At 42.3% G+C, this 17,425-nt stretch overlaps 1 protein-coding gene across 2 annotated transcripts; it reads left to right on the forward strand.

Annotated features, from left to right (window-relative positions):
• Nucleotides 1-2,583: 2,583 nt before the first annotated feature.
• Nucleotides 2,584-16,701, forward strand: LOC116368458 (macrophage mannose receptor 1-like). 2 transcript variants are annotated; one of them, XM_031819183.1, is made up of 26 exons: nucleotides 2,584-2,731; nucleotides 2,866-3,009; nucleotides 3,393-3,578; nucleotides 4,590-4,747; nucleotides 5,016-5,132; nucleotides 5,312-5,427; nucleotides 5,564-5,712; nucleotides 5,903-6,102; nucleotides 6,297-6,412; nucleotides 6,740-6,821; nucleotides 7,045-7,189; nucleotides 7,418-7,456; nucleotides 7,738-7,901; nucleotides 9,680-9,744; nucleotides 9,974-10,074; nucleotides 10,240-10,379; nucleotides 10,691-10,799; nucleotides 11,322-11,494; nucleotides 11,821-11,926; nucleotides 13,612-13,844; nucleotides 14,205-14,370; nucleotides 14,548-14,700; nucleotides 14,939-15,055; nucleotides 15,414-15,572; nucleotides 15,718-15,750; nucleotides 16,029-16,701. In XM_031819183.1, the coding sequence occupies exons 1-26, from the start codon at nucleotides 2,599-2,601 to the stop codon at nucleotides 16,262-16,264; spliced, it is 3,540 nt and encodes a 1,179-aa protein (XP_031675043.1). In that variant the 5' UTR covers nucleotides 2,584-2,598; the 3' UTR covers nucleotides 16,265-16,701. The 2 variants fall into 2 exon arrangements, with proteins under 2 accessions (XP_031675043.1, XP_031675044.1); XM_031819184.1 differs by having other exon boundaries at nucleotides 3,396-3,578.
• The last annotated feature ends 724 nt before the right edge of the window (nucleotides 16,702-17,425 follow it).

Raw genomic sequence — 17,425 nt, forward strand, 5'->3', positions numbered from 1 at the left:
CACATGGAGGGCTGTGCGGCCCCCCAAAGAAATGCCACCCCACACCATGACTGACCCACCGCTAAACCGGTCATGCTGGAGGATGTTGCAGGCAGCAGAACGTTCTCCACGGCGTCTCCAGACTCTGTCACGTCTGTCACATGTGCTCAGTGTGAACCTGCTTTCATCTGTGAAGAGCACAGGGCGCCAGTGGCGAATTTGCCAATCTTGGTGTTCTCTGGCAAATGCCAAACGTCCTGCACAGTGTTTGGCTGTAAGCACAACCTCCACCTGTGGACGTCGAGCCCTCATACCACCCTCATGGAGTCTGTTTCTGACCGTTTGAGCAGACACATGCACATTTGTGGCCTGCTGGAGGTCATTTTGCAGGGCTCTGGCAGTGCTCCTCCTGCTCCTCCTTGCACAAAGGCGGAGTTAGCGGTCCTGCTGCTGGGTTGTTGCCCTTCTACGGCCTCCTCCACGTCTCCTGATGTACTGGCCTGTCTCCTGGTAGCGCCTCCATGCTCTGGACACTACGCTGACAGACACAGCAAACCTTGTTGGCACAGCTCGCATTGATGTGCCATCCTGGATGAGCTGCACTACCTGAGCCACTTGTGTGGGTTGTAGACTCCGTCTCATGCTACCACTAGAGTGAAAGCACCGCCAACATTCAAAAATGACCAAAACATCAGCCAGGAAGCATAGGAACTGAGAAGTGGTCTGTGGTCACCACCTGCAGAACCACTCCTTTATTGGGGCTAATTGCCTATAATTTCCACCTGTTGTCTATTCCATTTGCACAACAGCATGTGCAATTTATTGTCAATCAGTGTTGCTTCCTAAGTGGACAGTTTGATTTCACAGAAGTGTGATTGACTTGGAGTTACATTTAGTTGTTTAAGTGTTCCCTTTATTTATTTATATATATATATATATATACAGTGCCTTGCGAAAGTATTCGGCCCCCTTGAACTTTGCGACCTTTTGCCACATTTCAAGCTTCAAACATAAAGATATAAAACTGTATTTTTTTGTGAAGAATCAACAACAAGTGGGACACAATCATGAAGTGGAACGACATTTATTGATTATTCAAATCGAAAACGGAATAATTGGGCATGAAAAAATTCTTCAGCCCCCTTAAATTAATACTTTGTAGCGCCACCTTTTGCTGCGATTACAGCTGTAAGTCGCTTGGGGTATGTCTCTATCAGTTTTGCACATCGAGAGACTGAAATGTTTTCCCATTCCTCCTTGCAAAACAACTCGAGCTCAGTGAGGTTGGATGGAGAGCATTTATGAACAGCAGTTTTCAGTTCTTTCCACAGATTCTCGATTGGATTCAGGTCTGGACTTTGACTTGGCCATTCTAACACCTGGATATGTTTATTTTTGAACCATTCCATTGTAGATTTTGCTTTATGTTTTGGATCATTGTCTTGTTGGAAGACAAATCTCCGTCCCAGTCTCAGGTCTTTTGCAGACTCCATCAGGTTTTCTTCCAGAATGGTCCTGTATTTGGCTCCATCCATCTTCCCATCAATTTTAACCATCTTCCCTGTCCCTGCTGAAGAAAAGCAGGCCCAAACCATGATGCTGCCACCACCATGTTTGACAGTGGGGATGGTGTGTTCAGGGTGATGAGCTGTGTTGCTTTTACGCCAAACATAACGTTTTGCATTGTTGCCAGATGCATTTGGTTTCATCTGACCAGAGCACCTTCTTCCACATGTTTGGTGTGTCTCCCAGGTGGCTTGTGGCAAACTTTAAACAACACTTTTTATGGATATCTTTAAGAAATGGCTTTCTTCTTGCCACTCTTCCATAAAGGCCAGTTTTGTGCAATATACGACTGATTGTTGTCCTATGGACAGAGTCTCCCACCTCAGCTGTAGATCTCTGCAGTTCATCCAGAGTGATCATGGGCCTCTTGGCTGCATCTCTGATCAGTCTTCTCCTTGTATGAGCTGAAAGTTTAGAGGGACGGCCAGGTCTTGGTAGATTTGCAGTGGTCTGATACTCCTTCCATTTCAATATTATCGCTTGCACAGTGCTCCTTGGGATGTTTAAAGCTTGGGAAATCTTTTTGTATCCAAATCCGGCTTTAAACTTCTTCACAACAGTATATCGGACCTGCCTGGTGTGTTCCTTGTTATTCATGATGCTCTCTGCGCTTTTAACGGACCTCTGAGACTATCACAGTGCAGGTGCATTTATACGGAGACTTGATTACACACAGGTGGATTGTATTTATCATCATTAGTCATTTAGGTCAACATTGGATCATTCAGAGATCCTCACTGAACTTCTGGAGAGAGTTTGCTGCACTGAAAGTAAAGGGGCTGAATAATTTTGCACGCCCAATTTTTCAGTTTTTGATTTGTTAAAAAAGTTTGAAATATCCAATCAATGTCGTTCCACTTCATGATTGTGTCCCACTTGTTGTTGATTCTTCACAAAAAAATACAGTTTTATATCTTTATGTTTGAAGCCTGAAATGTGGCAAAAGGTCGTAAAGTTCAAGGGGGCTGAATACTTTCGCAAGGTACTGTAAATCAATCTGATACATTCAATTCCTTATTAAGAATATTACACTACTCTCGTGGATGTATTGTGATGCTTTTTATTAATGCAGGGTTGACCAATATCCTGGGCACATCTCTGTGGATTGGACTGAATAGCCTAGACTTTGAGGCTGGATGGCAGTGGAGCAATGGAAACCCATTCAGATATTTAAACTGGGCCCCAGGTGAGTGCAACTGCATGCAACACATCATATTATACATTACAGCCTAGGGAACAACTGAGGTTGTCCAAGTATGTTATGACTTACAATGATGCAGGAAGACAATTAATAAACACATGGGTCAATATTTCCAAAAGGACATCCATCAACTGAACCCGGGCTCAGCTGTGCAACCCTGAATGCTGGCAAGGCCTCGAAATGGGAGACCAATGAATGTTCCAAGAAGCTGGGATATATCTGTCGCAAAGGAAACTCCACTACTCTGGCCTCTGCCCCTATAGGTAAGAGTTGAATCATACAGTACATAACAGTCATGACCTACACACAATTTTTGACTTAGTTCAAATGCCATGCAACACAAGGTTAACAACACCAGGTCAGGTTGTGTAGGGTAGGGTAAACTGAACATTTATATATTAGTGCCCAATTTCACTAAGTGTCTCAGAGTAGGAGTGCTGAACTAGTGTCAGTTTAGCTTTTTAGATTATAATGAATAAGGTTACATGGACAGGGCGGGCTGATACTAGATCAGCACTCTCACCCCAAGATGCATTATGAATATGGACCCAGAGGTTGTTTTGGGTCAAACAGATAAAACATTACAGTCTACCACTTTCTGGACATTCTACCTTCTCTCTGACTATTGAACTTTGACCCCCCTCAGTAGGAAAAGATCAGCCCACCTTCTGCACCAGTCACTGGATTCCCTATGCAGGCCACTGCTACTACCTACAACGTACCAAGAAGATGTGGAGGGATGCCCTGGCCGCCTGCCACAAAGATGGAGGGGACCTGGCCAGCATCCACAACATAGAAGAACAAAGCTTCATCATCTCTCAGACAGGATATAGTGAGTCCACTATCCATGTTGTAGCTACAATTACCTCTATATCTGATAGATCTGTTATGCACTACAATGATCTTTCTCGTGGGTTGTCATTTCTATCAGTTTTGAAAACCATTCTGAGATGTGTCCCAATAAAAGTCTGGGTATTTGGATTGACAAAGAGTTCATGTTTAAAAAGCATTCGGATGAGCTAGTTAAAAAGGTATTTAAAAAAAATAGATCTGGCTTCTCCCTAAATAGCAGGCAGCAGATTGTACCGTCAATATTCCTGCCCGCTCTTGACTATGGTGACACCATTTACCAGATTCCAGAAGCCACTAGTCTTAAACGTTTGGATGCCATCTACCATAATTTCCTTCACTTTATCACAGGTGACAATTTTAATACTCACCACTGCATCCTCTATCAAAACATTGGCTGGTTCTCATTGAAGTCCTGTAGATCACTTCATTACTCCCTTTTTATTTACAACGTTCCACTACACAAGCTTCTAATTTACCTAACTTTGTCGCTAAGGTATAAAAGAATAGGCGACCAAACCCATCACAGTGTTGTTGAAATCTTGAGGCCTCTAAGATCTCTACCTATTTTGGTAAATCCTCCTTTAGCTTTAGTGCCCCCCATTGTTGGAATAACCTGCAAAATTCCTTGCATCTTGATTTCCTGGTGCCGTTAAAGCAGTTTAGGATGCTGGTGTTAAATTCATTCATTGTGAATTGCAGTTGTTTTTATTGATGTAATGGTTCATTTGTTGAAATGGTAGTATTGTAACTGTACCTTGTCGACTTTTTATTTGTCTTGTTTTCTTTGGAATGTTCATTTTCTTCATTGTGAAAATGTTTGTACTCAGGGCATGATTGTGAATGAGACCCTGGTCTAAATTGGGCCTCCATGAATAAATAATAATAATGCCACCTCAGTCAATTTGATCAGCCAAAGGCAACGATAAGTATATCAGGTGTTTATCACTGTCTTCCTGGCTCTGACTCTTAATGTCCTTCTGCTTGACTTCAGCGGCCACAGATGAGCTGTGGATCGGCCTGAACGACCAAAGGAACGCGCTGCTGTTTGAGTGGACCGACCGATCCCATGTGACATTCAGCCACTGGCAGACAGGGGAGCCCTCCCATGGTGCCAACCTCCAGGAGGACTGTGTCCTGATCAGAGGAAAGGTAACATTCACATTGGTCCCTCAATGGACAGACTAGGTTCATGCTAATGCTAACACTAATGCTAGCTAAATGCTTACACCACATATTTTGTATAACTAACCTTAACACTCGCTATATGCTAGTGCTAGGTAAATGCTGACGCTAGATAAATGCGAACACTAGCTGAATGCTACGGCTAACAATGGCAATGATGACAACGTTTAACATTGGTGTCAACGCAGTAATAAATGTGGTATTGTGACAATGTGGACTCCATATTCTCTCACAGGATGGGAAGTGGGCTGATAATTTGTGTGAGAAGACCTACGGGTACATGTGTAAGAAAAAGGCCTCCACCAAACCGGTGGCAGGTGCCCCAGAGGAAGATAGTCCAGGATGTAAGCTGGTGAGTGAGGTCATTTCCTGTTTGTTGAAAGGGAGAGTACAGTAACTAATGAATACAGAATTATATCACATGAAATGGAAGCTTGAAAAAGATTCTAGATAAGGACTAGAATGGTGTCATCTTGACTGACAAAGATCCACCAGTAGGAGGATAATTGTTTCTGTATTTTTGTCATCAAGGGCTGGATCCGGTATGGTTCTTACTGCTACAACGTTGGATCAGAAACCAAAACATTTGATGAGGCCAAGCAGACCTGCCAGCGGAGTGACTCAATCCTGGTGGAAGTGGCTGACAGGTACGGTATCACATCATGACCATTTTATAAGGATAAGTTATATTTGACTCACTTATTTGAGTCACATCCTGGACAAGATAATAGCAATAAGTTGTCAGATAACAGATTTAATGTGTGTGTGTTTGTTGGTTTGTAGGTATGAAAATGCCTTCCTGGTCAGTTTGGTGGGTTTGAGGCCGGAGAAGTACTTCTGGAGTGGACTTTCCAACATGGCGGATATAGACACGTTCAAGTGGACTACCAGTTCGGAGGTCAAGTTCACCCACTTCAACGTGGGCATGCCAGGTACAGTGTCCTTTTACCACAATGGTGATTGATTGTAGCAACTGATGATCGATTGTAGCATGAACTGTCATTGCTATGATGACTGCGGTATTAGAGGACTACTTTCTCCCACACCTTAACTGCCTGGCAAATGTCAGAACTAAATGAAACTATTAAGTTTTCTCTCGCCTTTCTGTGTGTTTGAAAAAAGACAGAAAACAAGGCTGCGTAGCTATGACAACTGGAATGTTTGCGGGACTATGGGATGTAGTCAGCTGCAGCAACAAGGAGAAGTACATCTGTAAGAAAATGGCGGAGGGCGTCACATCAACAATGGCCCCTCCCACCACCCCGGCACTGAGCTGTCCTTCTGGGTGGTCACCTGTTGCTAAAAGAAATATCTGTTACAAGGTACAGTTGGGGAACATTTGATTTGATTTGATTTGATTTTGATTTGATTTGTAACAAACACTTTGATTAGTCAATTGAAGTGAAGTTTTTTTAATATTAATAATTTAATCAACGAGCATGAATTCATTGATAATCCTTAATTAGAATAATTAATTAATAATTCATCAATAATAATTTTCTCTCCCCTCAATAAGCTTCACAGAAAAGAGACTGAAAACAAGAAGTCATGGTCAGAGTCGCGGGAATTCTGCAAGGCCATTGGTGGTGATCTGATGAGCATTCACAGTGCCACAGACCTGAACGGCTCTCCGTAAGTTATCCTCATAACTGTCTCTGTTGCCATGAGTATCAGTCAAAACCAGTGTGGTCCTATTAACCACGGTCTGTGGTTGAAGTCAAAATCAGCACGGTTGTAATAACCACTGTTTATGGTTGAAATTAACACGGTCATAATAACCACTGTCTATGGTTGAAAACCACAAAGTCATAATAACCACTATTTGTGGTTGAAAACCACACAGTCATAAAAACCACTGTCTGTGGTTGAAAACCACACAGTCAGAATAACCACTGTCTGTGGTTGAAAACCACACAGTCATAAAAACCACTGTCTGTGGTTTCCATTCTCTCTGTTCAGGTATCATTCCTCTGATGCAGCCTGGATCGGCCTCAGCAATCTGGATCCTTCTGCAGGTTTCGTCTGGGCTGACGGATCAGCAGTGAGTAGCCTGCCACCTCATCTTTACTGTGATATTCCTTCTCCTTACAAGTAGTTTATTACTCACTACTCTTGTTTCAATCTTTGATTTGCAGTCATTGTATTTAATGGGAATGAAAGTACATACAGTACTATGGTGTCCATATAAGGACAGCCTCAGCCTGAGGCTAATATGGACACCATACAATGCTACTGTGTAACATTATTCCAATGTTGTTCTCCAGTTCAGCTATGAGAATTGGGGATTTGGAGAACCAAACAACTACAACGAAAACGAAAAATGCGCAGAGGTCCAGTTTTACTACGGACGCCACTGGAATGATCGACACTGTGATGCCTACAATGACTGGATTTGCGAGATTCGCAAAGGTACAGTAGACCATATCTGCTGGAGCACTGACTTCACCAGCCACTGGGCACAGACGTCAATTCAAGATCTGTTCCACGTTGGTTCAACGTTTAAACAACATTGATTCAACCAGTGTGTGTGCCCAATGGGCATGCAGTTCATGTCAGTCATGAAACTATTGATGAACATAGAATTTTGACCCTCAACCTTGCAGATGTGCTCACCCAAACTTTTTTTGGTATCCACAGGGGTTACCCCAAAGCCCCATCCCACTCAAGTTGAGCCAGGTAATGCATAGGATCTTAGGAATATGTCCAGTTTCCTGTTTCTCATTCCTCCACTTCCTGTCTCCACTTCCTCCTTCTCACTATCCCTGCTCTCCTTCAAGCTCTTGGCCTTTCCCTTAAGTTAAATGAATCACTGCACATAATGTATAGCACACCTTCTTCTATCATTTAGTTTGCGAAGCATAGTTCAACACAAACACTAAGAGAAAATGTACTCTGTGAAAATGTACTATTAAAAATGCCTAACAGGAAATGTACTCCTTTTTTACATGCCTTTTCAGTGTACAACACTACAAAGGACGGCTGGATTGAGTACAACGACACTCAGTATTTCTTCAACACTGAGAATCTCCCCATGGACGAGGCGAGAGAATTCTGTAAAAAGAACTTTGGTGATCTGGTGGTCATTACTGCAGAGAGCGAGAGGAAGTTTATATGGAAACAGGTAGACACTTCTATACTGAACAAAAATATAAATGCAACATGAAAAAATGTCAGTTCATATACAGTACCAGTCAAATGTTTGGACACACTTTTTATTTATTTTTTCTATTTTCTACATAATAGAATAATAGTATACACATCACTACTATGAAATAACACATATGGAATCATGTAGTAACCAAAAAAGTGTTAAACAAATCCAAATATATTTTATATTTGAGATTCTTTAAAGTAGCCACCCTTTGCCTTGATGACAGCTTTGCACACTCTTGGCATTCTCTCAACCAGCTTCATGAGGTAGTCACCTGGAATGCATTTCAATTAACAGGTGAGCCCTGTTACAAGTTCGTTTGTGTAATTTCTTTCCTTCTAAATGCATTTGAGCTAATCAGTTGTGTTGTGACAAGATGGGGTGGTGTACTACATGATTCCATATGTGTTATTTCATAGTTTTGATGTCTTCACTACAATGTAGAAAATAGTACAAATAAAGAAAAACACTTGAATGAGTAGCTGTGTCCAAACTTGACTGATACTGTAAGTAAATCAGTCAATTTAAATAAATAAAGTAGGCCCTCATCTATGGATTTCACATCACTGGGAATACTGATTTGCATCTATTGGTCACAGATACCTTGAAAAAAATGTAGGGGCGTGGATCAGAAAACCAGTCAGTATCTGGTGTGCACACCATTTGCCTCATGCAGCATGACACATTTCCTTCACATAGAGGTGATCAGGCTGGTGATTGTGGCCTGTGGAATGTTGTCTGACTCCTCTTCAATGGCTGTGCGAAGTTGCTGGATATTGGCAAGAACTGGAACTGGCTGTTGAACAAGTTGATCCAGAGCATCCCAAACATGCTCAAATGGTGACATAACTGGTGAGTATGTAGGCCATGGAAGAACTGGGACTTTTTCAGCTTCCAGGAATTGTGTACAGATCCTTGCAACATTGGGCCTTGCATTATCATGCTGAAACATGAGGTGATAGTGGTGAATGAATGGCACAACAATGGAACTCATCATGGTCTATAAAATGCAATTGTGTTCGTTGTCAGTAGCTTATGCCTGCCCATACCATAATAACCCCGCCGCCACCATGGTGCACTCTCTTCACATCGTTGACATCAGCAAGCCGCTCACCCACAAGACGCCACACAAGTGGTCTGCAGTTGTGAGGCCGGTTGGACGTCATTCTCTAAAATGACATCGGAGGCGGCATATGATAGAGAAATTAACATTCCATCCTCTGGAAAAAGCTCTGGTGAACATTCCTGCAGTCAGCATGCTAATTGCACGTTCCCTCAAAACTTGAGACATCTGTGGCATTGGGTTGTATGACAAAACTGCACATTTTAGAGTGGCCTTTCCTTGTCCCCACCACAAGGTGCACCTGTATAATGATCACACTGTTTAATCAGCTTCTTGATATGCCACACCTACCTGGTGGATGGATTATCTTGACAAAGGAGAAATGCTCACTAACAGGGACGTAAACAAACGTGTGCACTAAAATTGAGAGAAATACGTTTTTTTGTGCGTTATTGAACATTTCAGAGATCTTTTATTTCAGCTCATGAAACATGAGACCAAAACTTTACACGTTGTGTTTATATTTGTGTATATGCAGTCCTGTGACGTCCAAAAAGCTTTGGTTCTTGGGATCTGATAAAGAGAGGATTTTACACTATGACAGGATGACAACAAGTGTCACTGAAATGTTCAATGTTCAATCTAGAAATGGTTGTTTCCTCAAAGAGTTGCAACTTTTTTCCAGATATCTAGAGGATCCGAGGGACAATATTACATTGGAATGACCGTTGGTTTGGATAAGTCTTTTAGGTATGTAAAATGACTGTTGACTGTTCCCTGGACATTTAAAACAACCTGAAGTCCTACCACCTCTTTTCAGAGATATTTGTGCATGAGCATGTTTTGTTTGTCACAGTCCAGTGAACATGCCTGAAATCTGTGCTTCTCTGCCGAGTGGAGAAACGTGTGCTTTCAAGGTGTGTAGTTGATTGAATAGATGCTCACAGTTCAGACTGGGTTTGTGTACTGTATGTTTCAGCTGGTTGGATGGGTCTCCTGTTGTGTTTACCGCGTGGGATCAAAACGAACCCAACTTTGCCAACAACGATGAGAACTGTGTGACGATATACAAGAGTATGGGTACGTCTAATTCCAGAGGGATTTAGCAGTTATGCTCTCGTTACTGTGTTGTTATACTGCAACATCCATGGGACTTTCTCTAACATTCAGGGAACGCTCCCAGGATGTAATTTTGTAAGCTGGGTCTATATCGGGTTGTGTCTCTTTGTTTCTCTGCATCTCTAGGGTACTGGAATGATATCAACTGTGGAGTAGAGCTGGCCTCCATTTGTAAAAGAACCACCAGTTTCATTAACACGACCATGGCCCCCACCACTGTACCCAGGGGAGGTTGTGTCCCAGAATGGATTGCTTTCCAGGGGAAGGTAACTGCTACACTACTACAGTACCACCACCACATACTATAAAATCATACAAGGACATCCTTCTGTAGTCTACATACACCTGCATGGTACACCAGCAGAGAGAACCTCACACAAACTACTTTCCTTATCATGTGATGACCCAATGTGATGCTGACCTGTGTGTGGAGAGTCATTGTCTACATCCCAAATGGCACCCTATTCCCTTTATAGTGCAATACTTTTGACCAGAGCCCATGCACTATAGAATCGATTTTGTTTGCTGTAGTAGCGCGTTCCAACACACAGCGTGTTGATGCATCATGTTTCCACAGTGCTACAAATTCATTGGAGACAGTGATAAGAAGCCATGGCAGGAGGCCAGGACCTACTGCATCAACCAGGGAGGGAACCTGGCCTCTGTCCTCAGCGAGAAAGAGCAAGGTGGGTGAGGAGGCCATCCTTCTAGAGGCTAGAGCTTTGGGTAACCGAAAGGTTGCTCGATCGAATCCCCGAGCTGACAAGATACAAATCTGTTGTTTGCCCCTGAACAAGGCAGTTAACCCACTGTTCCTAGGCCATCATTGTAAATAGGAATTTGTTCTTAACTAACTTGTCAAGTAAAATAAAGTTTAAATAAATAAAAGTGTACACCTCACCGCCAAATCTACCTGAGACAATGGCATTGCCCAAGGTAGAATGAAATAGAATGAACATTGAAATTCTAAAAAGTAATTTAGCATAAAACCATGCTATTAAAATTCTGTCAAATGTTATGTGTTCAATTATATTGAGGATTTGTGCAATTATAAGCATGCAACAAGAAATCTTATAGACATTGGTTAAAAAGTGCCAAATAATTGAAATGCTAACCAATGGAACAGGGGTTGATAATCCTTTGCATGTAAACAGTATATATGGATTCACTTGTTGACTCTTCATTGTTCTGACTGGTCTTCCTCCCAGCATTCCTTACCACCCAGATGCTTGGGAATCCTCAGGACATTTGGATAGGTCTGAACGACGTCAACTCGGAGATGCGCTTCCTATGGACGGAGGGGAGAGGGGTTTCCTATACCAACTGGGCAAAAGGGCATCCAATGTCAGTGCCAGACGGACGATATTCATTTATGGAAGAGGTACAAGACTTACAGTAAAAATAACTGTTTGCTGAACACAGATTAAGTGACTTCCTGGAAACAGATTAAAAATGGTTCTGAATAGAGAATCCCCCTTGAAAGTAGGTAGACTAAAATCTACTTTCAAGGAAGATTCTTTATTGAGAATGATTTTTAATCCAGAACTGCGCCTTCAATCTGGGTTTGAGAACCTTTACATGTTAGGCTTTGGGATTTTGATTGACTTATTGTCAATAAATCCAAATGCAAAACAGCCTTAACCAGTCAAATGAGAATTCTGAAGAGGGGATCTAACCTTTTCATCTCCTTCCCAATCTCTCTTCCAGGTGTTTGACTGTGTGGTTCTGGTGGGCAGCTCTCAAAAACAGGCAGGAATGTGGAAGGTCGAGGACTGCTTACTATCCCGTGGTTTCATCTGCAAAAGGAATATTGGTGAGAAGAAGCCATAGTTCAGTGAGGCTGCTCTAGGTTTGAAAAATTCCAGTAACTTTCTCACAATCTCCAGGTTTTCCAGAAATCCGTGAATCCTCCAAGCAGCATTTTATTTTTTATGTATTTTTTATTTCACCTTTATTTAACCAGGTAGGCTAGTTGAGAACACCTTTATTTAACCAGGTAGGCTAGTTGAGAACACCTTTATTTAACCAGGTAGGCTAGTTGAGAACACCTTTATTTAACCAGGTAGGCTAGTTGAGAACAAGTTCTCATTTGCAACTGCGACCTGGCCAAGATAAAGCAAAGCAGTGTGAACAGACAACAACACAGAGTTACACATGGAGTAAACAATTAACAAGTCAATAACACAGTAGAAAAAAAATTGATTCTATATACATTGTGTGCAAAAGGCATGAGGAGGTAGGCGAATAATTACAATTTTGCAGATTAACACTGGAGTGATAAATGATCAGATGGTCATGTACAGGTAGAGATATTGGTGTGCAAAAGAGCAGAAAAGTAAATAAATATAAACATTATGGGGAAGAGGTAAAATTGGGTGGGCTATTTACCGATAGACTATGTACAGCTGCAGCGATCGGTTAGCTTCTCAGATAGCAGATGTTTGAAGTTGGTGAGGGAGATAAAAGTCTCCAACTTCAGCAAATTTTGCAATTCGTTCCAGTCACAGGCAGCAGAGAACTGGAACGAAAGGCGGCCAAATGAGGTGTTGGCTTTAGGGATGATCAGTGAGATACACCTGCTGGAGCGCGTGCTACGAGTGGGTGTTGCCATCGTGACCAGTGAACTGAGATAAGGCGGAGCTTTACCTAGCATGGACTTGTAGATGACCTGGAGCCTGGGTCTGGCGATGAATATGTAGCGAGGGCCAGCCGACTAGAGCATACAGGTCGCAGTGGTGGGTGGTATAAGGTGCTTTAGTAACAAAACGGATGGCACTGTGATAAACTGCATCCAGTTTGCTGAGTAGAGTGTTGGAAGCAATTTTGTAGATGACATCGCCGAAGTCGAGGATCGGTAGGATAGTCAGTTTTACTAGGGTAAGTTTGGCGGCGTGAGTGAAGGAGGCTTTGTTGCGGAATAGAAAGCCGACTCTAGATTTGATTTTAGATTGGAGATGTTTGATATGAGTCTGGAAGGAGAGTTTACAGTCTAGCCAGACACCTAGGTACTTATAGATGTCCACATATTCTAGGTCGGAACCATCCAGGGTGGTGATGCTAGTCGGGCGTGCGGGTGCAGGCAGCGAACGGTTGAAAAGCATGCATTTGGTTTTACTAGCGTTTAAGAGCAGATGGAGGCCACGGAAGGAGTGTTGTATGGCATTGAAGCTCGTTTGGAGGTTAGATAGCACAGTGTCCAAGGACGGGCTGGAAGTACACAGAAGGGTGTCGTCTGCGTAGAGGTGGATCAGGGAATCGCCCGCAGCAAGAGCAACATCATTGATATATACAGAGAAAAGAGTCGGCCCGAGAATTGAACCCTGTGGCACTCCCATAGAGACTGCCAGAGGACCGGACAGCATATCTGGAGAACCTGCCAGTTTTTGGCAAGTTATCGATAACCCTAGTTGAGGCTGTTCAATTCCAATTATTTGGTATGTGGTCCAAATAGAGTAACCCTCTTTAGGTTCCCCTCCAACAAGTCTCCTTTGGTTTCAGATTCTCAGATTGTGGTCCCTGCCACCACAGAGTCAACGAAGACGTTCTACAAGCTGGGAAATGACTCCTTCAAACTGGTGGTCCAGAAGATGAACTGGGACGAGGCCCGGAGGCAATGTAAAGCAAACGATGCAGAGTTGGCTAGCATCCTGAACCCCATCACCCAGGCCTTCATCACAATGCAGAGAAACAAATACCATGAGCCCATGTGGATCGGCCTCAACAACAACTTGGTAAAAGTCTTTACTATTGACATTGCTCTATGCCAATCATTTGGGTTACAGAGACTAAATATTCTAGACAATATGTTGATCAGACTAACTATAAATATGGAGATTTGTGATCTTCAATTTCCTCTTTACAAGGCCCAGTAGTTAAAAAATGACCTAACTTGTTGGACTCTGGCTTTGGTTTAAGAGCTAGTGCAGCTCCAAAGAGGACTTAGCATTGATATGATCTCCCACTGTTATCCATTGGATCTCCTACTCTGACGTGTTCATTTCAGAAACCAAAGTGATTTTGTGTTTGAAAAGCTGCAAGCTTTCAGCTGGACCTTGCTCCCATTGTGTGTTGTCTTTGTCTCTGTCTCTCAGACTGAAGGGCGTTTTAAGTGGGTGGATAACTGGCCTCTATCTTACACCAAATGGGGCGAAGATGAGCCAAAGAACAATATGGCCTGTGTTTACATGGATACGGACGCCAAGTGGAAGACAGGCGACTGTAGTAACACCTACTCCTCACTGTGCAAGAGATCACCAGGTCAGACAAGGCCTTTACTCCATTTACCCACAAAGTCTGTGTTTAATGCTTGATCAATCCAAAAGTGTGTCTTTTAAAAATGTTGTATGCAGTAATGTATCAGTTGTGCCGACATTGACCATATACATCTCATGTACATCAACTTCAGTATGTGAACTTCTCTGGCCTCTTTTAAAGACATAGCCCCCAGCCAGCCCCCTCAGCTCCCTGGCAACTGCCCCGAGCCCAAGAAACGCAAGACGTGGGTTCCCTTCAGGGGTTACTGCTACGCCTTCCTCAACTCTGTGGTGGACAACTGGGCCCACGCCACTGTGGAATGTCTCCGAATGGGTACACACTTCTTCTCCTTCACACCAACTGTCATTCAGACCACAATTGTTGTGTCCCAAACGGCATACTATTCCATGGTCAAAAAGTAGTACACTATACATAGGAACTGGGGTGCTATTTGGGACATACCCAATGTTTTAATTGAATGTAGAGCACATGAACTCATTAATTGAATGCAAGAAATTCAAAGTGATTGATGGTGATGATGAATACGGGTAGTACGTTTCTCTGACAACAGGAGCATCCCTGGTGAGTGTCGAGGATCCATTGGAGGCCAGATTCATCCAGGAGAACCTTGAGCTACTGCAGGATGGATCCAAGTCATTCTGGATTGGCATGCACAAAAGCCACGAAGGTCAGTACCTATGGTTATAAAATTCTGCGAAATTTCCCAAATTTCCAACCAGGATTTCTGGAAAATAAAGGAATTCTTGAAAAATTACCGGAATTTTGAAACCCTATCAGTGAATTTTACTGACAACCCATAACATTGAGGCCGCTGGCTCAAAAAGCCTTTTCCCTCGAATATAAAACATGTTTAACTAGCAACATCAGCTAAAATGAACAAATGGCAAGTACAGTACCTACCCATCTCTTGCAATTCTAAGATTATGTCCCATTTACACAACCATGTTAATTGATTTATAGTTGTTCAATGACAATGAATCACCCATGTCAAAGGATATAGGTTTGACCCAATGTTCTTGTTCCAGGCGACTGGATGTGGATTGACAACAGTGTGGTGGACTATACCAACTGGAAACAAGGGATGCCAAAGAGTGAACAATGTGTGGAGATCCAGTCTGATAGTGGTCTGTGGAGCACTAACAGCTGCAACCGGTACAAGTCGTACATCTGCAAAACAGCCAAAGGTGAGTCGGACTCAGCTGATAGATTCAAGTATTTAAGATGGGATGATATCAGAGTCATTATTCAAGTCATCCTGTGTTTGTTTTATCAGCTTAGAATTGTCTTGCAATTATGTTTTGTGAACAACTTTATCTCTTTCTTTTGCAGTCATCACACCAACAGAGAAGCAACCAGTTGCTGGTGAGTGTCTCACAGCAGATATAATTGGTTAGCGTAAAGAATGATACATTTGATCAGTTTTGACAGTCAAATCAATGCTTTTCTTGCTCCAGGGCATAGTCCTGGGATCAGTTTCCCCTCACCCAATCCATAACCATTAGTGGAGAAAATGCAAAACTGATCCAAGATCAGCGTCTAGGGGCAACTTCACTCTACTCCACATGTCTGAACATTATATAGGGCCTAAAACCAATCCCACAATAATTTTGCCAATAACACTGTGACTTCCTTTCTTCTAGCTCCCCTAGTGGAGGAAGCTCCCCATGGTTATGCCGGCATCGCTGTGGCAGTCGTCTTGGTGATAATCACAGTGGTAGGACTCGGTGCCTTCCTACTCCGCAAACGGATACCTACCCCCGTCCTTGGAGAGTGTACTTTCGACAACACCTTGTACTTCAACAACCCCATCCGCCCAACAGCCACTGTGGACACCAAGGGCCTGGTGGCCAACATAGAGCAGAACGAAACAGCTTAGTTAGACAGGACACAAAGAACCACCAACAGGTGAAAACACTTTTGAGACAAGTTTGATATGAAAAATACCCCAAAAGCATGCTGCTGGTGTTAAGGCCTACCCATTCTGAGATTGCAACTAAATCTGAAACCATTCACATACTATCTTTGTTAATTTTCTTGCTCTGTAAATAATGGGTGAAAATTATATGCACTTGTGCATATCAGCATCAGGTGTCAAGGATACAGTCCAGATGTACAGCTAAGATTGCATATGCAACCCTTGCACAATTATAGAATCAACAACAGTAATTTTGTTTGGTTTAGAGGAGCCTTGTACAGATTTATTTGGTGTGTGAAACTAAAGTTCAAAATACAACCACTGTACTTTGCTTTGTTTTTGCCAAGTTATATTGTAAATATATGCTCAAAGAGAGAGAAATAAAGTTTTGAAACAAATGTCTTGACCTTATACTCTTACTCACACTTCTCACACATTGCATGCTAAATCAATACATACTGAATCCAGGCGCATTTAGAGGATTAATACAAAATGTTGGAACTATATACAGTAATTGAGGTACACTTAAACACAGCTATCATCACTATGAGGCAGATTAAAGAGGTTATTGGATCGTTCCACCAATTTCGGTGACTTTTAAGAAGTGTGACATGGTCCCCCAAAAAAACTTTTGATTTCACCTAATTTTAACATTCTGTCATTAAGAGTACATGATCAACTTCATAAAAAACATGTTTTCCCATTTCAAGAGGTAAATAAATAAAAATTACTACGGTTTGACCATAACAGGTTTGATGATTTCATCTTAAATCAGCCATAAAACCCCTTGTGACAAGAGTAATCCAAGCTAACAATTCTAGGTAGAGAGAACATTATTATGTAATGTAATACCCGTAATGTCCATTTTATCCGTTACTCAGGGGAACATTCTATGATATAGTGTCTTGGAGTATGTCACACCCCTGCCTGAATGCCCTCCCAAATTTCTAAACTACATCATCCTTTGCGAAAGCACTAAATGAATACTGCAAAAAGAATGTGCCAAAGCAATTAACTTTTTCCTGAAAGAAAGTGCTTTTTTGTTTGGGGCACATTCAACATAACACATTATGAGTAGTAGCCTTATTTTCAAACATAGTGGTGGCTCCATCATGTTATGGG

The sequence above is a fragment of the Oncorhynchus kisutch genome, unplaced genomic scaffold (assembly GCF_002021735.2).
Source record: "Oncorhynchus kisutch isolate 150728-3 unplaced genomic scaffold, Okis_V2 scaffold1925, whole genome shotgun sequence".
Lineage (NCBI taxonomy): Eukaryota > Metazoa > Chordata > Actinopteri > Salmoniformes > Salmonidae > Oncorhynchus > Oncorhynchus kisutch.